Genomic DNA, 21,877 nt, shown 5'->3' on the forward strand with positions numbered 1-21,877 from the left:
ACATTATTTTACTTTGTTTGACTTACTCAAGGGTTGTAATAATCACTGCCTGGAAGGGAATGGAGTCTGTGTTTTGTCAAGCATCTCCAGAATGTGAGTGCGTTCCACTTGTAAAGGAGGAAAGAATTCACTGGATGCTTTGTACTAATGTGATTGTTCTTCCTGGTGACAAATTAGATCCAAAGAGGAGATCCTATCATAGAACGTGAGTTTCAAAGGAATGAAGCAGAAGTTTCTTTCAGACGCATTATCCGGCCTGTTGACCAGGTTTGTTTATATGTTCTTATTGCCTGCTATATGTTATTATCCCCTACTAAGCTAGCAAATAGCCATAGATATTTGGCACTGAATACTTTTCCTCCTAATATTCCTGTTTCTGTGTCAGTGTCTTATTTTCCATTTTACTTCTAGTACGGTAGGGCAAGCATTGTGCTACATGCACAACTCGTCTTCTGATGTTCTGATCTAATATGAGAGACAAGTGGAAATCTGCAAGCCTAACCTGAGATTCATATTGCTTGTTTCTGAAAGTTCTCTCAGGAGTAGCTTTCTCATGCCTAAACATAAGGTTAAGCATATCACAAGATTTGCAACCTTTACCTGCAGGTCACGTTAACAGGAACCTTTCTGGTACTTGGATTTTTTTGCCCTTCTCTGTGGTGTTAGGTACTTCCTAAGATCCATTTCCTAGGATTATTGAGAGCTTTGTTTAATAGATACCCTGCTACTGAAGGAACTTTGAATGTTAGCAACACAAACTGCCTTCTTTTTGAGGAACATAATAGCTGTGGGAGTTGGTTTGTTACTATACACTTACGCCTGTTATAAAATGCTGAAAATTGTTTGGTGAGGCATGGCATGGGGTTGTGTGGAGCTGGTGTGTTCTGAGGGCCTTCCTAATCTAAATGCTGGCTGAGCAGCTGCCCTCCTGTTGAGAGGTACTGTACTCTGGGGCCACTGGAGTCTCTTCTAGTGCCACATTCTTCTGTCACATCAATTTAAAACTGGGGAAGAGATTAACGCATCTTAAGAAAGAGATTTACTTGTGTTCAAAGAGTATTCTGACAGTTTAAGGCATTAAATGTCGAGTCATCATCTCTGCCTCAAGTATCTGCAGAGCCAGAGATCACTAGATGTGGGGAGATTATTCTGGGGAATTATCACTCCAAGTTTACCCCGGTCTTTTGCCCTTCTGTAGGTATCTGCTATCAGTCATTATTGGAGACAGGATACTGGTTTTGCTGGGCCCCTGGTTTGAGCCCTTACATCTATTCCAACTTCACATCTGTGCAAGATGACGTGTGTATTCGGCAGAGATCGAGTCTATTCTCTCCACTATCTCACTGACCATGTAATGCACTTAAGTCTTAGTATGTGGCTGTCATTTGTGTGGATGAAGACCATGCTACATTATATCTGTATTCCCCATGCCGCATCTGCAAATATTTAGTGATTACCTCCCATTAAGCCCTGCGCAAGTGCAGGCTTCTGGTTAAATGCCAATACTGCAAACGTTTTCATTTGACTTAATTTCAGTGTTTAGAAATAACATATGAATTCAGGCCAAGGAATGGCTTGGGCTGGAGGAAATTTGTCTCGTGTCTAGTTGTAAAAGGGGTGTCCCTTTTCTTTTCTGTTTCTGTTTTTTAAAAAATACCATGCAGCATCCAAGTGTCCATCCCACATTCGACTTGCTCCATAATGACCCTTGGGACAACAGAAACAGGATGTTGAGGAAATTCCAACAAGCAGCATACAAGGTAATGTGAACAACCAGAATGCAGTGTGATGGCATGATGACTTTGAAATAGCACAAAAGAATATGCAAGCTAGCACATAAGGAGTCTTCACAGCTAGCCAGGGATTTGATAGTTTGATAAATATGTCCCTACTTCATCAGGAAATAAGGATCTGGAGTAAGTTTTATATTCAGCTGGTGCTTCAGCTGGTGATTCTGCTGGTGCTTAGTATTGGAATCAATACTAAACAAATGCAGATGAATTTAGATATTTTTGAAAATAAAAAATATTTTTGCACAAAGAAGAGAGGATTTCAAAATGCATATAGGATACTGTGCCCAGTTTTGGGCCCCTACTACAAGAAAGACATCAGTAAGCTGGAATGAGTTCAGTGTAGAGCCAGCAAGAAAGGTGGGATCTGGAGCTCTCACTCCGTGAGGCGACTCTTACTCAGCCTGGAGAGGGAAAGGGGAGGGAGAGAGCAGCACCTTCCAATGCCTCTCAGGAGGTTATTGACAACAGAGCCAGAATCTTTACCATGGTGCATGGTGAGAACATGGGAAACAATGGGCATAAATTCAAATAAGAAAGGTATAGACTGTGTATGAGGAAAGCCTTTTTCACCATGAGGATAGTCAATCATTGGAGCAGGTTGCTCAGAGAAGTTGTACAGTCTACATCCTTGGATGTTTTCAAGACCGAACTGGATAAAACCATGAGCAACCTGATCTGATCTCGTTGCTGACATTACTTGGAGCGTGAGGTTGGACCTCCTAAGATCCCTTCCAACCTGTAAGCTAAAAACTAATCAGTAAAGTCTCTTATCTCATTGGGTTTAAATATTATCTTGCATCTCCTCTGCTCTTTTCACAGTAAATCTAAATGTAGCAAGCAATATGGAAATTTCCTGCTCTCCTAGTATCCAGTTTGGATATTCTTCTCCAATCTATTCAAAATATTAGGCTTGATGTGGAGGTCCTGAAATGAAATGCTCTTTCCCATATTGCACAAATAAGGATGTGGCTAAATGGTCCCTTCTGGTACTAAAGCCTAGGACTCTTCATTGTTACCCTGTGATATATGGCACTAGGCAAATTGCGCAGTGCATGTTACTACTTATTCTCCTCATTCATAGAGCCACAAGTATTCATATAGCCCTGATCAACTGACTGTTTACCCGTTGTTAAATCTGTGTATGCCAATAGACACAGCTGAAGGATTAAGACCGAGCCAAAAAAAGGCTAATTAAGCCGTAAGACCAAATGAAGGTTTGAACTGGTTTTGTTGTGTAATGTCAATGTAGAGTTGAGATCCATTCTACATCTTTCCTTCCCCATTTTCTCCTTCCTGAACAGAAAACTATAGTAAAAATTCTGAAATAGAGATGTCTGAGTAAGCTCTGTAGAATAAATACACTTGTAATGTATTTATGTACACTTTTGATGGCTCTAAATCTGAGAGTGTTCGGCTTAATATTAAACTTTAAAATCATTCTCTCAGATTGTGATTCAGATTCGGCTAAATCGTTTACTGCTTCTGTTCCGTGGGCTATCCAGAGAAGCGAGAGATTTGAAGAAAGGCTCTGTGTCTGGTAAGGAGTGGAAGAACAAGTTTATATTTTGGCCGTGAGTTACAATAATTCAGGTTATACTGCAGTGTGCCAGGTGTGTTACATATAAATGTAAAGACAGAGTCCTTACAAAGGAGTCTTCCAGCAAAAAAGAGAAGTGTGACAAGGTGGACTCATAGAATAGTTTGGGTTGGAAGGGACCTTTAAAGGTCATCTAGTCCAACCCCCTGCAATGAGCAGGGACATCTTCAAGTAGGTCGCATTGCTCAGAGCCCCGTCCAACCTGACCTTGCATGTTTCCAGGGATGGGGCATGTACCACCTCTCTGGGCAACCTGGGCCAGTGTTTCAGTGCCCTCATCATAAAAGAATTCTTCCTTCTATCTAGTCTAAATCTACCCTCTTTTAGTTTAAAACCACTACCCTTTGTCCTATCACAACAGGCGCTACTAAAAGGTAGAGATGGCTGTAAGTCAAAATATGTCTATTTTTCATACACATTATTTACCAGATTTAAAAAATGTGATTAACTCTCCTTAGGAGCCTTGCAGCTTATCTACTTAATAATAGGGCAGAAGTTGTGGATGCCTCATCATTAGAAGCATTCAAGGTCAGGTTGGATGGGGCTTTGAGCAACCTGATCTAGTGATAGATGTCCCTGGCCCTAGATAGATCATTTAAATGTCCCTTCCAACCTGAAGCATTCTATGTTTCTACTTAGAGGCCTGAGGAACAATGAAAGGGCAGATGGGACTGAATGAGAAACACATAGGTAGGTAAACAGATCAGGTGGAGCCCAAGACTTTAGAGACATAGGATAAAAGGAGGTTATCATATGGGGGGCAGAAGAGGGAAAACTCCCTGATTGTGATGAGGGCAAGACATCTGAACTCAGTGAAATGAGATGGTAGGAACCACGAGATACATGGCTAGGTGGCCAATACTGGGTTGAGTTTTGCTCCTTATCTTTTTCTCATACAAGTGCTTTCAAGCAATCACTTTTTTTTACAGTGAAATGAAAGTGCTGGCCTGGAAAGTCACTTTTCTTTAACAGTCATAGAAGGAAACTGGCCTTCGATGGGAGTCACAGTTGGGTATACTGGGGACAGAAGAGAGTTTGTGTTTCTTATTTCACACTCCTTGTATACAAGCAGTTTAACAACTGCTGAAATACCTTTCCATATTAGGCTTTTTCCTGCTTCTGCAAGTAGGCATTTTTAATTCCCAGTATGCAGGAGTTGTAGGGATGCTTCAAGTAGAAGGTGTAATGGCAGTTGGTGTAAGAGAGGCTTGTCTCTGCCTTGCTGAGAAGAACGAGATAGAGGACCATGCTGGAATGAGTGGGCTGTAACGTCCTTTTAGAAAAGGGGAAATAAGATCTGTCTGCTACTTAAGGTATTGTGTCTGCTATCTTGTAGATGTAGCATTTAAAGCCTTTAGGAACTAATATCTTCCTTTTTATATTAAAACTACTGGATACATTTTACCTTAGGAAGATGTTAAATGTATTTTTTGGCTTGATTCTATTTTTGAGACAGTGTCTTAAGATATATTACAAAATCTTAGTATTTGCTTTCCATTCATGGCAGAAACCAGGAGTTTCAGCAAACCAGAGAAGAGTGAAGAATGTAAGGGCTTTTCTTCCAGCATATCTGAAGATCGTATATTGCCTTTTGAATTCCCCTTTTACAGTTCCCTTGAATTTCACCATGATTTGGTAGGTATAGTAACTAAAATAGTGGCCAACACTCAAGACAGAATTTTGTTGAAGACATTGGCCCCAGGCCCAGTACTACCTTTATTAAAATTTTACAATGTGCCTGGTGTTCTGGGGTTCCAACAAATTAATTCAGGGCTTCAGATTTACTAAGGGTGCTGCTGAAAACAGTAAAAAAATCTTTGCATTCTCTTAATTGCATTCTAAAATTCTGAGGAAGACATTAATGATCAGAGTTAGTTAACATCCATGATTTTGCAGAAGAAAAGAAATAAAAAATAACTGAAATGTGAAAGTCCAAGAAAGGACAGGAGAAATATCAAATGAAATGTATGCATAATTATTTTCATATGTTTTGAAGTAGCTGTGCTGATGGACTGCTGCCAATGCAAAGCAAAATGCCCACTATATTACTGGATTTTACATACTGTATTCTTTCAGGCACCTGATGCTCTTGGCCTAGTCCCTATCGAATCTGTAGATGTGAAAGTCAGACACATTCTTCCTTTTTACGACTTGAAGGTGAGTCAGCACAGCTCCCTCAGCTGTATCATGTTTCTGTCTTTCACCAGTCCAGTTAAACATGTTTTCTGCCTAACTCAGTGGCCCCAGTGTGCAGCCCAGTAGAAATGTTGCCTTAATATGGCTGAATGATTAGCATAAAATCATAGAATCATCGAATGGTTTGGGATGGAAGGGAGCTTAAAGATCATCTAGTACCACTCCTCCTGCCGTGAGCAGGGACACCTCCCACCAGCCCAGGTTGCTCAAAGCCCCATCCAGCCTGGCCTTGAACCCCTCCAGGGATGGGGCATCCACAACTTCTCTGGGCAACCTGTTCCAGTGCCTCACCACCGTCAGAGTAAAGAATTTCTTCCTAATATCTAATCTAAATCTACCCTCTTCCAGTTTGAAACCATTACGCCTTGTCCTATCACTACAATCCCTGATAAAGAGTCCCTCCCCATCTTTCCTATAGGCCCCCTTTAAGTACTGGAAGGCTGCTATAAGGTCTCCCGGGAGCCTTCTCTTCTCCAGGCTGAACAACCCCAACTCTCTCAGCCTGTCCTCATAGGAGAGGTTCTCCAGCCCTCTGATCATCTTCATCGCCCTCCTCTGGACTCACTCCAACAGGTCCATGTCCTTTTTATGTTGGGTGCCCCAGAGCTGGATGCAGTACTCCAGGTGGGGCCTCACAAGAGCAGAGTAGAGGGGCAGAATAACCTCCTTCAACCTGCTGGCCGCGCTTCTTTTGATGCAGCATGCTTTTATTGAAAACAAATCTCACCTGATTCCATAAGTAACAAGCTTATAGTCAGCAATGGTCCCCTCTCTGCAGACAGAGAGATGAATCACCTTGGCTGAAATTATTATATCTCAAACAACAAAGTCATTCTATGAATGAGGGTACTGCAAGCCCTGCACACCACACAGTTTTTCCTTTGATTTTAGGATTTTATAAAAGTTACATTATAAAAGCGTCCTTCCTTTTAGAAAGTAATGGAAGTTGTCTGTTTATTTGGCATCCAGTTCTGCGTGCTTAGTTCCTTCATTCCTGCAAAGAAAATGCAAACATCTTCTTGGGATATATAATGTTTTTTCAACTTTATGAGTACAAAAACAGTTTTTTTCTCCTGACTTCTAAACTCTTTTCTCTCCGAGTTTTGAATAGCAGAAGATCAAATTCTGCATCCCATTGAAGTAAAAATATTTCCTTAGGTTCAAATCAACGCAGATTTTGGCTTAGTGTCCACTTTCTTTATGTTTCAGGTGGTGTAACAAGTCTAGAAGCTTTCTTGTAGCATCTTTTACCCTTATTCGTTCGTCTATTGGTGTTACGTATATCACTTAACATAGCTTTTCTCCACCCCATTAAGTTCAGTATATTTGATCAAGAAACTGTTAAATCCATGATCTTTCACAGAAAAGCAAGAATGGAAATATTCCTTTATGCACTTATTCAGCTTGTCCTGATGAATTATGGCTTCTCAAAGTTTTGGTCATATACCATGTTCCAGAATAGTGATCCAAATATCTTTTACCACAGAGATGTGATGTGTTCATGATAAAGCTGGAATGTTCCATTCCATTTATGAGTTATTCAGAAGTGATGATTGTAAACTCCTGCAGCACATCTTTTTTCTTTGCACTTAGGTTCCTCAGCATTGCAGCATTATGAAGTATCAGCCATTTTGTACACACTATGCAGCCACAAGTTACAAACCTCGAAAACTTTCCCGACCACTGAGGCAGGGAGCCCAGGTAACAAGACCTCTCAAATACAAACTTTGCTGAAGTCACTCCCAACCCTATGTTTCTACAATTATTTTATTTATTTTGTCTCAACATTTTATAGCAAAAGGCTTACTACACTCTGAAAACCTTTGATGTCTGTTTTTTCAAGGATGAGTTGATTCAAGTAGTTGCTTCTCCTGAGGGGCAGCTTAACCTGGTCTCCCAGAGAATGGATTTTCACAAACCATCCCCAGAAGAATGGGATATCAGCCTCTTAAAACTGGTTCCTCCCCAAGCTTTAGTCTACCCTCCAGAGAGCAACCCACTTCTCATTTTTGTAAGTAAAAGCTGACTTGTACAAAGAACCTAAGAAAGCAGGGGGAAAGGTGTTTGTTTCATCAGAAGCCTGTTGTGGAATTGGTGGGCAATTTTCTTACTCAGATATTGTTATATAAAACTATCCAGAGTGACAGTAATCCTTCAAGGTGCAAGCCCTGGTAGGTAGGCGTCACAGAGCTCATCCCACTGAGAGGGGCACCGTTTCATTTTAAGGTGGAATTTGATCAGTTTAGGGGAGCGACAATGAGGCAAAGTTGCCAGTAATGGCAGAGAACTGGAGACCCTTCCAGTCTCCCACTCCACAAATGGTCACTGATCCCAGGATTCCCTGGAATACCATGGGGCACCTCCGTTCTCCGTTTGTTTCCTCATTTGGATGTTAGAAGAAAAGCCATAATCTTGGCATATCAGTCCTTCTATAACCTCATGCTTTTGCCCAGGTAGGTAGGACAGGGGCAGTCTTTTCCTTCTGTTCAGCTCGGGAACTGCAGTTCTGCTTGATCCTTAGTTAAACTGAGAAAAGTGAAGTCAAACTCTTCGCTCACATCGCGTACTGCTGCCTCAGAGTTTCCAATAATTCTCATAGTATCCCAAAACCACATTTCCAAATTATTAGGCACAGAGATTCAAAAAATCACAACCGCGTGCATGGGAAGATTTTCTGTTACTTAATTGTCATGTAGATTGTGCTACTTGGCACAAGCTACAAGAAGGTATTTCCCACACAGCGTGGCATAGCCCGGAGGTCCGTGAGGTGTCTCTCTGAGCGGGCAGAGACAGATGTATAGCTCAGTGAAGTGCTGTGCATGGGTACAGGCAGCACCTCCAAGCCAGCATGGCACTGTGCCTGACTTGGGTGGCTCTGTCTTTCAACATTACTTAGCTGCGATGGCCCAGAGCCCAGTGTGCTAGTCTGGTGGTCTTGGTATAACATCTATGGTATAGACTTGTCCTCACTGCATGCAGCCAGGACTCCAGTGGACTTACTGATGAGATCCTCTGTGCATGTCTTTCATCACTCTGTCATGTCAGTGTAAGACCCAGGCACAGCCTGATCCCACACTACCCAGCACTAGGCTTTATTCAGAAACAGATGCTAGTGCAGTGAAATCGATGGCAAAATGCTCACTGGCTTCCACCACAGCAAGGACAGTTCCCATTCTTGGATTCTGAACAGTTCAGAGAATCAGCAACAAATTTTGGAGTAATCAGGCAATAGTTTTTTCTTCCAAACTTGGAGACAACACCTGAATTGCTGTATTTTAGACAGCAGAGAGCATGGATAAACCAGGCAGATTATGGGTCTGTGATGAGGGGAAGAGGCAGGAAATGAAGGGTCACACCAAACAGAACAGGTATAATGAGATAAAGGTGTGAATATGGGGAGACTACACTAATTGTAAGAACTGAATTTTCATCAGTTTAGTTCTTTATGGTGCTCAGAACAATTTTAAATCATCTCTTCTTTGTTTTTAGAACCCTACTCCAGGATTAGTTCCAGTTTTACCTCCTTTGGCCTATTCTGAAACAAATATTGAGTATCATCTTTGTCCTCATCCAAAATATACCTTTACCAAGGAATGCCCCAAAGGATCCAGTATTCCAGTCACACAAAAGAAATTTCTGCATCACAAGGTATGGCCTTTTGGGTTTTATTGTATGAGTACCTGATTTGGGTGTGTTCTTGCTGAGAATTTGCTCCAAGGAATCAAAAAGGAAGATGAAGAGTCATCCTAGGGAGAAGACATTGTCAAATATAAATTATGCGTGCCCCTAAACAGTCAGTACATGGATCAGAATAACTTGTTCTTGTCTCTTTATCCATGTCTCTTATTTATCCCTGAATATTTCTCTGCTCTTTCCTTCTTTTCACTGTCTGTTGTATTTTCATGACCTTGCAGTGGAGGAAGCATCTTTTAAATATGGACAACTGCAGCTCCCCAGATTCAATTCTCAGCCAAGTCAATGCTCTGCCCTACAAGCCTCTCTCCCCACTGCATTATGTATTAGAGGTCTGATTGCTGTAGCACTTGTCATTTCAGGAAGTGATTTGTGGAGTAATGGAATGGAGAAGATTCTTACCAGTGGTGTATTCCACTTTTTCTAACACTCCCACACTGACAAGTACAACACCTAGGTAAGAAAGAATTTGAATATACAGTGCCTCTACCCTGCACCAGTTTCTGCTGTCTGTAACTACATTGAACAGTAAACAGTCCCACAGATAAAAAATGGGCCTACAGGTGGAATTAATCGCTGCTCAGAAATCCAAAACCAACAGGGAAAACCCCTACTGACCTCCTTGAAGGGTGGTTAAGAACAATATTAGAGGAAATACCTAGCCCTGGAAGGAGAGTTCCAGTCTGGACTTTCAATAACATCTCTCCTCAGTCCTTTTTGATTCAGTGCTAGAAGACCCCAGGAGGTAGAAACTCTCTCTGTTTTGCAGAAGTATCAACAGTAAAACCTTTAACATGTGGTCATCTGTGCCTACTGGTAGATAGCATCTCTCAGGCTCATGTTCCCTCATATCACAGCAGTTCCTGGTGTAGTCAGATTTTCCAGGAATGTTTAAAAGTACATTATCTTCATTGTAACTACAACTACTGTGAAGCTTCAAAATATAAGCATTGAGTGCAGTTACTCTCTGACCAGCTTAAACTAATACCGTTTCCATTGCAGGGATCCTTACAGCTTAGATATGCTTCCAAGAGATGTACCACCAATGCTGTGTGACTTACCTGAGAGAGACAGGGAGAACATAATTGACCAGTAAGTTTCTCCTCTATTTTGTATTCAGTGATGTGATTGATTATGTCTTAACCACTTGCATGGATGTGTCTAAACCTGTCCCAAGAGATCCTGAATGGCAAAAGCAGAAAGTCCCTCTTGCATAAAACATACTTTTGTTTTTGTTGGCTAAAATATACTTTTAAAAGGATAAAGCACAATTCTTATTCATCTTACTAATTTTTAGTGAGACAGATGAAACTGAGTTCAAAATGATTCTTACTCCAGAGATGGTGAGAGCTGAATTTCCACAAATTGGGCAGGCACTCTCAGAAGAAGGCAAAGAGAAATCAGCAAAGGAAGAAAGGTAAGATATAATCCGAAATTAGGGGAGAGGAATGGGAAGGAATCTGAAGACAAGAATCCCATTCAGTATTATGTAGAAAGATGAGATGCTCTAGGGGCTCCATCACAAGTGGGATGCAGGTCCTGTACTTTGAGCAAACTAGCACTACAAATGCAATCTCTGGATTGGAGGACTTCAGAAAACAGCTGTGAATGTGACACACTGGCCTGGATGTCTCTGACTTCAGTTTTGTCAATATGGTCTAACACTTGAGACAGTTTTCTTGCCTTTGCATAGATATTCAATGTTCTTGGACCAGTGGCTTTTGCCTTTCACTGACCCTTTAGGTTAGATATTTATTAGAGCTGGCAGAAGAATGGGCCCTTAGAATTTCCCCCTGGTGTTGTGCTTTTTTCTCAGTCTTTTCCTAGGAGTGGGTCACACTTGCTCTGCTGTCTGAGCTTCACACCCCACCAACAACACATTGAGTTTTGGGCATACAGCACAGCATGTAAAATAACTTGCATTCATAAACACAGAATTACCTGCTCCCTAAAATGTTGTAAACTGGCCACTGTAAGGACCAAGTTCTGCCTTTTGCCTCCAGTATTGTCAGGCCAATGTTCTGAGTTTGCAGCTCAGCAGAGAGAGCTTGAGGGACAACCTGAGGACAAGGAAAGCTCTAAGTGACAAATGGGTCTTTGATGGGGTTGGTGATTACCACCATGGTTTAAGAGCAGCATTTCAGAACTGACCAGCAGTTCTGTGAGGTTGGAAGCAGAAGTGGATGCACTGTGTGAATCCTAGGGCCATGTGATGTTGCAGGAAGGATGCAAGGAGGTATCTGAGCTGGTAAGTGGGACACTGCGGGCAGTGGGCTTGAGCAGCAGGTAGTGTGGGTAGGATAAGTGATGGCAGAGCAAAATAGGAGAAGGTGCTGAGTTCTAACCCTGTGTTTTCACAGATACCTTGTGTGACTTGGAGCAAGTGAATTAATCTCTCTGTCCAACAGTTGTCCCCTTTTTAAAGTGGCCATGGTGTGGCTTAGATGTCAGCATGTGCATAAGAGCCTGAAACTTTCAGAGCCATCAAGAGATTTGAGTGTCTCATTCTCTTTAATTTTAGAGAGAAATTATTTGATTGACATTGAGATCCTGAGCAACTGTCAGCCATTACACTTTAAAACAGTGCTACGTATTATGAGCTCTCTGACAAAACACTGATTACTGTATTGTGATTACTACAGTGTTGATTGAAAATAATTTGCTGTAAAAATGCAGGTGTGCCACACTCCAGGCTGCTTTTTGCATTTTATGACACTTGGGTTGTCAGAACATGGGGATTTGGGATAACTTGTATAACTAAAGATTGACCTTTTTCTCCACAGTGATACAGCGCCGGATGGTGCTTTTCCTGGGTAAGTAGTTTTATGACCATAAGGTTCTTTCTTTTTTAAGTTTTAGATGTTTTCTTCAAAAATTAAAACCCTTTTCTATATTAAACACCTCTGTTGACTTGTTGAAAGGTTCCCTATTTGTTTGGCTTTATAAAGAGGGAAACAAAAATTTGTTAGCAAACAATGAAGTCCCAATCCTTTCTTTTGTCACTGGAAGGTGCTTTGTTGTTATATAGATGGGGTGGTGTTTCACTGGCTGACAGAGAACACATTGCTCCTCTGCAGTAGTTACAGCATTTTATCCTTAAGGCAAATCGGTTTTTCATGTGGATGCTCTTGTTCTGGCCATTACAGCATATGTTCCTTCATACATAAAATGTAAAACTCAGTCTACTATGTGTTTACTTATCAGATGGTTAGCTTTCCTAATTAGCCAAGCCAAGAGGGAATGTTCTTTTCACAGTTTCACTCCTTTTCCAGTTCTGCATAAGTAATGGAATACCCTCTGTGTTCATTACAAAAAAGTGAGAAATTATGTATGAGTGTCTCTTTCTTTGTTGTTGTCAGCATTCCTAAGTAGCTCTCCTGGCTATTATAAATACAAATGACGTTTTAAACTTCTTGCAGAGACCTGCACAACCATCCAGATGGATATTTTCAACGACAAAACAATGAACTTGGAGAGAAGGTTCAAAAACATGTGGAGAAAATGAAGCTGAAAGCACTTAATAAAACCCTTATTCTGGGATAAGAGTAATTTTACAAAGTCCATGGTTTGGCACTGCTTATCCTGTTAATGCGTGAGGCCTTCTATGTCCCAGCTACACATACTTATATTCAGCAAGGTCAGCAACTTCTTATGCAAAGAGAACTACCGGTAATGCCACTTCTGTCAAGGACTTTCACTGGGACCATTACCCCAAAGACAGTGATAGCTCAATAAGAATCCTCAACCATGTACCTGCTCATTTTGTCCTGGTGTGAAGGACCAGAAAACCACAGTACTACCATGTAAATAGTTTGGTAATTAATTTACAGCCCACTGTTTTCAAAATAAATATGAAAAGTCCTCATGACCAAGTTCTTCTGATTTTGTTTTTTTATTTATGACGTGTCTTTGAATTTTTGCAGGTAAGTAACTAAATCTCAGACTTGACTGTAAATCCCACACTTGAGGTTTTTAATGAAAGAGAATCATAGAATAGTTTGGGTTGGAAGGGACCTTTAAAGGTCATCTAGTCCAACCCCCCTGCAATGAGCAGGGACATCTTCAAGTAGATCACGTTGCTCAGAGCCCCGTCCAACCTGACCTTGCATGTTTCCAGGGATGGGGAATATACCACCTCTCTGGGCAACCTGGGCCAGTGTTTCAGTGCCCTCATCATAAAAGAATTCTTCCTTCTATCTAGTCTAAATCTACCCTCTTTTAGTTTAAAACTATTACCTTTTTCCTATCGCAACAGGCCCTGCTGAAACATCTGCACTTGGGCTTCACTTCACTTGTGAGCCTCATGAGGTTTGCATGGGCCCACTTTTCAAACTTGATGAGGTCCCTCTGGATGGCATCCCGTCCCTCTGGCGTGTCAGCTGCACCACTCAGCTTGGTGTCCTCCACAAACTTGCTGAGAGTGCACTCAATCCCACTGTCTATATCATTGATGAAGACATTGAACAGTACTGGTCCCAGTACAGACCCTTGAGGGGCACCACTTGTCACTGATATCCCTCTTGACATTGAGCCATTGACCACTATCCTCTGGATGCAACCATCTAACCAATTCCTCATCCACCAAACAGTCCACCCATCAAATCCATATCTTGCCAATTTAGAGAGAAGGATGTTGGGGGGACTGTGTCAAAGGCCTTAGAGAAGATGAGATAGACGACATCCATAGCTTTTCCCTTGTCCGCTGATGTAGTCGCTCCATCGTAGAAGGCCACTAAGTTGGTCAGGCAGGAGTTGCCCTTGGTGAAGCCATGCTGACTGTTTCGAATCACCTCCTTGTCCTCCATGTGCCTTAGCGTAGCTTCTAGGAGGATCTTTTCCACGATCTTCTGGGGCACAGAGGTGAGGCTGACAGGTCGGTACTTCCCAGTGTCTTCCTTTCTACCCTTTTTAAAAATGGCTGCGATGTTCCCCTTTTTCAAGTCACTGGGGACTTCACCTGACTGCCATGACTTTGCAAATATGGATAGTGGCTTGGCAACTACATCATCCAATTCCCTCGGGACTCTGGGATGCATCTCATCAGGTCCCATAGACTTATATATGTTCAGGTTCCTCAGGCGGTCACAAACCTGATCTTCTCTTACAGTGGGAGGGACTTTTCTCCCCCAGTCCCCATCTTGTGGTCCATCTATCCGAGAGGTGTGGGAAGAGAGGTTGCCAGTGAAGACCGAGGCAAAAAAGTAGCTGAGCACCTCAGCTCTTTCCTAGTCCATTGTTACCAGTTTACCAGTCTTGGTCATCAAGGATGGGTATGCATTCTTTGACCTTCCTTTTCTGGCTGACATACTCAGCCATGAGGGTCACTTGCCTTCCTTTCCTGATTTCTTACACCTGGGGACTGAGAGCTCTTGCACTCCATGGAAAGCGAGGAAGACTTGAGGACTTACTGTCCACAAAGATCCCCAAGCAGATCTCATCAGCTGTTCAGGGATTTAATTCGATGCACACCTCTCTAGGCAAAAGGGGGTGTGGATTGGGTCAATGAACTCCAGAGCCTTGTGAGAGACCTGTAATGTTCAGCGTGTATTCCCTAGGAAAGTAGATTTCTCAGCATATCACCTTGCAGCTGAGCTGTCTCCCACTTTCTTGTGGGCAATTGGACATCAGACAAAATTGGTTTTATCCATAGTGAGTTGATGGCTCATTTTGAAGTGGTGCAGGCTGGTTGTGCTGAAAAGCCCATATCTCCTGTACTAAAAGGCATGGAAAATGCAGCAATACATACTATATTCCTAGGAGCCATACTCTTTCCAGACGTACTTAAAACTCCTAAGAAAAGAAGTTTATTTCAGAGAGAGGAGATCAGTGTAGACAAACTGTAAAAAGCCCAGGGAGATGATAGAAAATGTGAAAGTAGGGTGAAACTAAAGCTGCAGAATGGCCTGCTATACTACCTACACACTATCTCTGCTCACTTCAAAGAAAGAAAAAGCTGTTAAGTTTCTGCTAACTGTCTCATTGGCAAGGGATTGTTCAGAATGCAGGTCTGGATATCTGCAGAGTTTCTCTGACTACAAACAACTGCTTAAATATGTACACATTGTTTTTTTCTTCTGCAAGTCCTGAGGAAAGCAGCTGATCTGTTAAGAGGTGCACTAATACTTGAGCACGTTTCTTAGCATGACCATGACAAAAACATTCTCACAGTTTACAGTGAAAGCATTCACAGTTCATAATTCACAGTTTAGGTTAAATCAAGCAGAGATAAATCTTGGGAACTGTTATCCACTAGCTAAATTTTGATGCCTACTGAAGATGGAATAAGTGTTTGGAAAAAATGGTGATTAACCAAAGTTGAGCTCTTTTTCTTACAGCAGTATCCTCTTTCCTGTCTTCTTCACAGAGTTTCCTGGTCATCTCAATGGAAATTATTCATGCTTCTCCATTCTCCAGTGGCAGACACCAGCCTTCAAAGAAATGAACCTCTCTTCTATTTAAGTGATCCTCCTTTCTGTGTTTTAAGACTTTCGTGGACCAGATTTCAGTATACACAGAAGGTAAGAAAAAGCTATTACCTTGCCCTAAATTGTTCCTAAAATCCAAAGGGACAGCCAGTAATGCACAGACCTCTGTGCATTATATCCCTGCAGGATACCTCATAATATGAGGCTGACTCTTCTCAAGGTGATAAGCTATCAGAGGAAATCCAGCTGTGTCTAAGAACATGAAATTTGGCTAAATAATTAGAAGTCCCAGGTTTTCATATGAGGCCACTTAAGTATTCTCCTGGTTGACTACAGAACACTTTCAGAAATGGGATATAAACTAAAAGAATTATAACCTGCGATTGGTGGTTATTCACAGTTCTATGCCTGTTCAGTGTTTCATGAAAAGGACTGAGCTATTACAGAAAATAAATCGGAAGAAAAGGGAATGATGTAATGGAAATTATGCTTTTGGTGTAACATTACCCAGCACAATTGCAACCCTGACAGTTGTTTTTATCTGGATTATCATTTATAATGTACTGAACCACAGCATAAATTTTGGAGTGCATTTTTATGTATAAAAGACATATATATAGTTGTCTCTGACAGACTGCTAATACCTGTTAATAAACACTCAGATGCTTTATAGGGTTTTTTTAAAGGATCAGACAGCAGGATTCAATAGCAATTGTGTGAAATGTCAACATTCAACATCAGTGCTATTTAAAACAGCATTAGTGCAAACTTCAGCCTTAAGGCTATGTTTTTACAAACTGTGGAAAACAGTTTATTAAGGCATCTTTTAATCTGCTTTCTTATGACTCTACTAAAGATGCAAATTACACTCTTTTGAAGGAAATGTAACGTTCAATTCTAGATTAATCCCATGAATGTGCAGATTGAGTTTACATACAGATTGCAAACTAAGGTCAATTAATATGTTATATATAGCCATATTTCCATACATGCTAATGTTAATTTGGATTGCTTTATTTTGGGAATCAAAGGGCTGCATTCTTAATGATTTAAGTGGGAAAGTAATAATGTGTAAATTGATACACAGAATGTGACAAGTTTATTTCCATTCACTGCAAATAAAATTGCTGCTGCTTCCCTTGTTTGGAAAGGATTAATTGGCTAAATGACGATGCAACCGGTTTACCAATTAAGATATATCCATCTTGCCTGAAAAAGCCTGTCTTATTAGCAAGGTTAATAAACATTGACTCATGCTTTAGCTTTTCTCCCTTTTATTACATAAGAAATGAGCATTAACACCTAAATCAAATGAAAGGTGCATTTTAAAAATGAAGAAAATGTTGATGTTTTTATATCAAAATTATCTATTGAGCTTAAGTGCTCAGTAACTGGGTTATTAATCTCATTTACTGTTCCATGATGAGAGAAAACCTATCAAGGTCTTTAAAACGTAAATTAATTATATTTTATAAGAAGGTTGGGAGAAAAACAGCAGTGTGTGTCTGATGTAAAGAAGTGGGTGAAATTATATTTTCATCTCATAAGAACAGTCTCATGAACTCCAAACCAAAGAAACCTTGTTACTTCTGGATTTGTAACACAAAATTCAGTTATTCCAAGCTCCAGCTGAAGTTTTTCTTGTGGTCTGGGCATTTATGTGGGCTCTCTCCTGCACAGGTTTTCTTGTGTCTAATAAGAGCTATGCTCACACTGCACCCTTTGCCTTATAGAAACACTGAAGGCTTCTCTCCAGCTGTTTAACCATGGAGGATTTTAACTCTTGCTGAGATCTCTCCTGCTCTTTCAGTTTGGTTCAAAATAGCCAGCAGGTTGAGAATTTGTCAGGTGAGACATGCACAAACAGTGTGATTTCCTTAGAAAGCTGGATAGAGGCAGATAATAAGGACTTCTCTCTGTACTAGTGTGGGTAAATTTCTTTGTAAACATAATTGTGAAGTGCTGGTCTGGAGTAAGTGAATAAGTCGTATGGTTCCTGTAGAGACACCAAACAGCTGATGTGCTGAGGGCTTCTATGACTTCTGAAAACCAGAGCTGTCACTGATGTACCTAGGTTTTGCACAGAAGTTATTTTAAGGCAAAATTGGTTTAAAAATTGTTTTTTCCTCCTCTTTTCTCTGCTTCTCCTGCTGTCAGCCTGTGCACTGAGTACCAACACTGGTTGCTTGAAATAAATCTTCTTCAAGTGGTTGCAGCTAGCAGTATACAGTGATAAGACAGCCTTCTCAAAATCTTTGGGGTTTTTTTGCTGGAATGTAAAAAGCATTCAGAGAGGACTTTTAAAGCAGTGAGTAGTGTCTACAGCTGCTTGGCCTGGGGGCACAGGAATCAGCTCTTCTTGCCTGAGCAACCTCGCAGACCACCTCCAGCTGTGCCAGCTGCCAAAGGATGGTCTGTGGTAGCTGCTTTGGTGTAGGGCCCTGGAGATCCCTCAGGAATACAGTGCTACAGTCACATACAGTTCTTCTCTGGGCCTTGTGGTGTGGGGTATTGTCAGTAGCAGGGTCTCAGCGTGTGCTCAGAAGAAACCTCCTGTCATTCCCAGGAATGAAGTCCCATTGATACTGAAGGACTTCATCAAAACTTTCTTGTGATTCTTCATTTTTATGGACGTCTCAAGTAATGTGTCATTTCTACGAAGCTGGAATTCATCAGAAGTCTTCCAAAAATACTGCTGTACTGCACTATCCTTTCATTGGCTATGTCCCTCTCTGTCCTCTAAGAAAACCAAATTAATCAAAATCAAAACCAGTGCAATATCATGGCAATAACTTCAATCACAAAAACGATCCAGCAATCACACAACTTGGCCAAAAAAAAAAAAAAAAAAAAAAAAGCCAGACACATCTGATAGGGCTATCTTGTGCCACTTAACACCTGCAGAAGCTAATTGGTCGTGAGGGACTTCCCAGATTTTGTCCGTATGACCACAGCAGGGACTTGGAAATTAAATCAAGCCACTCCTGAAAAACTCCAGGTGATTTCAGAACACCTGCAGGAAGTATTTTTCCAAAGCACTGGTACATCAGAAAAACATCTTCTGATGAGCTGCTCACTTGTGCCAGGCACTGTTTAGTTCCAGCACATTCATGTTTTACCATCCAAAGGTTAATCTGCATTTAAGTGAGTGAGGGCTCTCCAGGGTGAAGGGTGGTAACACATCCTTCTGTCTTTAAAGAAATAAAATTTCCAGGACCCAATCCTACTGTTAGTAGGGTCCTAGACCCATTTTTAAAGGGTTACAGTTTTTCCTGCCATAAGAAGGCCTTTCTAACTACTTTAGTCAGGTTCTGTGAGTTTTTAATTGCACAAGGGACTGAGTTAACAGTGCATTATTTTTAATCAGTTGATTTTGTCTGGCTTCCGAATCCTGAACCAAATTATACCTCCATCACCAACTAATTACTGGTTTATAATAATTTCACAGTGTGGAGTCTCCAGTAATCCAATATGCATTGCCTGCAAATCAGCAATGGCCTTTGTCACCTCAGGGATATTGGTTGTATGTTTTGTTGGCTGAGTTTCAGAGCACCAGATGAAGAAACCAAGGCTTATTTCCCTTGGGTTTGGATTTGCATGATTAGTTCTCTGTATGTTACCCTGAAAATGGACATCAAGTATCACGAGAGAATTGCTTTCAAACAATTCTGTCTTTGCTTCCCTGCCTCTGAAGCACCTTTCCCTGCAGGCACCATCATGTTTCAACAAACTTGCTACTTCTGGTAACACAGTAGGCACAGATGTCCCTGTGTAAGTACTGTCAGCAATCATGGACAGTCATTTTATATACGGGTACAAGAAGGCCAAATACAGCTCAGGATGCTGAAAAGTGTTGTTGATGAGCAATGTCCACCATCAGTCCTAGTAGCTGAAAACCTTCTGATTCCCCTTGTAGCTAACAGACCAGGGGCTCTCAAATTTTTGAAGTTAAGCTCTTCCTGCTAATAACCCCTCTGTGTCAACGTGAGGAGTATTTCCATCCACTGCTGGAACACAGCATAATTTGTAGTAGCTGTTTGGTAACAGTGTAGAAAAGCTGAAAAGGAACAAAGCAGCTATGTCTGCTGTGACAGTAATACCAGCCCTGGCCACTCATTTATCCCTCTGCAAGCACCTCTCCAGCTGCTTGCATGCACTCTTCCTCAATGGATCCCACTAGAAATACTGGTTTATGGAATCAGAGCAATTTCAGTGCCATTCCCAGTTCATCATCCATCATTTTGCTATCAGTCAATTTAGTATAGTCACATTCTTGCTTTGCTAAAAGCAGGTGATACAGAAGCTGTCAGCTTCTATTCATGGTTCTGATACAAGCATTCGCACACACTCTTGCTGGGAGGAGTAACTCAGGCTAAACTGGATGGTTCAAATCCTGGTAGCAGAAAAGGCAGGCTTCAGTACAGACTGGTGACCAACATCAGTGTGTAGTATCCAAGGAGGCTCACAGTGTCCACATTTAAATCAACCTTGATTAAAGCTAGCATGGACAGCTTTTTTTGCTGCTCTCATACCCCCCGCCTAAGCAGAGGCATGCTTGAAGACTCCTGCATTTTAGAGTGCAACGCTACATCTTCAGAATTGAAAGGTAACAGTGAATAAAAATAACAGCTATATATAATGAGTGATCCTGATTACTCAATTAACCAGCTTGTTAAAAAAAGAGTGAAGATCTGAAAGAGCACCCCTGGGTATCAGCATGAATCTTCAGCTGATGTAAACCTCTCTTGAGAACACAGAGAATTTTTAGCGTGGTGCTGTTTGTAGTTTGTATTTAGGAAGTGAGGGAAGAAGAGGTCCATATGACTTCAGTGTTACAAATTAGCATCAAAAGGCAGGACTGCTGGCCAGATCTTCAGCCAGTGTGCTCACCAATGCCAAATGCAGACATTTAAAGCTTGAAACAGATTTCCAGGACGTCTGAATTGCTTTGAGTCAACCTGCATTTCTTTGTCTTTTACTTCTGGTTTCTGAGCTGCAGGTTATGCTCAGAGTACATTCTCAAGCTTTTTCTGAAATAACAAAAGCTGGAACCTTAATTTCAAATATATTAAATTAAATATTGTGTTGCTTAATCATCTGCAAAACAGTCATTTATAACAGCACCAGACACTGTGAGACTCCAGACTATTACTGCTGCTGTCCCAAAACTGATATTTCTCTCCTGGTATCAATAAAAGATGAACCAGGTTCACCTGAAGACTGGTTTAGGGTCTGGTCCTGTTTTTACAGGAGTAATCGAGCCTCTGAAAAACCACTGTGTTTAGATATATTTGATTCTTTCTGCCTGTCAGTGTTGTTTGAAATTACCAGCTGTCATCCTTGATGCTTTCTGGTCCAAAGAAGGCTCAGTAAGGGAGTAGCAGGCCTCAAGAGAACTTCAGCAGAATAGCTCTATGAGAATTAAACTGTAAACAGTAGAGTCTGTGTTAACATTAAAACTACTTTTCTGCCATTTCCTTTGGAGACTCAAACACTGTGTTGCTCAGAAGAAATTCCTGGTCATATGTGGATTGGGCGTGATAATTGTGGCTATGTCTGGCCATTGTTGGATTAATGATCCTGATGAATTATTTAGAAGACTGTTCATACCAACAGGCAGATAAAAGGAAAGTTAGTTTTGCAGAAGCAACATACTGAATTTTCTTCAGAAGTTTTGAGTTTTGTCTCTGATCTGCCATGGCTGAAAACAACAGGCATTTTGTCTTGTCACTGACATAAATGGCATTAGTATTAGCCCTTTTAAGCTGTGATGTTTCTTGCTACATTAAACATTTGCCATCGACACAATCCTATATTAAAGGCAGTAGGTTGGAATTTGGTGCCTGAGAGATCACTTCATCCTGCTAGGCTGAGATTACATGAGGGCCCTTACAGTAGCCTGCTTTCCTTGGAAAGTCTTTACTTTTTCCTGCTGTTAAATGCAGTTAAATATTCTCTCTTAAATCCTGTGTGTTTATAATTGCATCAGATGCTGCTGCGAATCACTGAGGGAGCAGATGGCAAGGAATTCAAGTACCTAACTTCCTTTGATGCCCCTGGCAGTGAAGCATCCAAGTATCTTCCTAGATTTGAGCCAAAGAGCTGTGCCAGAATGCAAACAAAGGAATCTTTAACCTCAGACATTGCAGCAGCTCGCTGATTGTGGACAGTCC

At 41.2% G+C, this 21,877-nt stretch overlaps 1 protein-coding gene across 1 annotated transcript in view; it reads left to right on the forward strand.

Annotated features, from left to right (window-relative positions):
* The window catches only part of CFAP221 (cilia and flagella associated protein 221), a 23,936-nt gene extending 11,114 nt beyond the window's left edge, over positions 1 to 12,822 (forward strand). Inside the window, exons 12-23 of the mRNA XM_009887304.1 lie at positions 178 to 267; positions 1,665 to 1,760; positions 3,240 to 3,330; positions 4,898 to 5,025; positions 5,467 to 5,547; positions 7,180 to 7,287; positions 7,430 to 7,597; positions 9,076 to 9,234; positions 9,642 to 9,736; positions 10,282 to 10,371; positions 10,577 to 10,696; positions 12,699 to 12,822. Coding sequence (XP_009885606.1) covers positions 178 to 267; positions 1,665 to 1,760; positions 3,240 to 3,330; positions 4,898 to 5,025; positions 5,467 to 5,547; positions 7,180 to 7,287; positions 7,430 to 7,597; positions 9,076 to 9,234; positions 9,642 to 9,736; positions 10,282 to 10,371; positions 10,577 to 10,696; positions 12,699 to 12,822 — 1,350 coding nt within the window. The remainder of the gene's footprint in view (positions 1 to 177; positions 268 to 1,664; positions 1,761 to 3,239; positions 3,331 to 4,897; positions 5,026 to 5,466; positions 5,548 to 7,179; positions 7,288 to 7,429; positions 7,598 to 9,075; positions 9,235 to 9,641; positions 9,737 to 10,281; positions 10,372 to 10,576; positions 10,697 to 12,698) is intronic.
* The last annotated feature ends 9,055 nt before the right edge of the window (positions 12,823 to 21,877 follow it).

This window comes from Charadrius vociferus, unplaced genomic scaffold (genome assembly GCF_000708025.1).
Source record: "Charadrius vociferus isolate BGI_N301 unplaced genomic scaffold, ASM70802v2 scaffold385, whole genome shotgun sequence".
Classification (NCBI taxonomy): Eukaryota; Metazoa; Chordata; class Aves; order Charadriiformes; family Charadriidae; genus Charadrius; species Charadrius vociferus.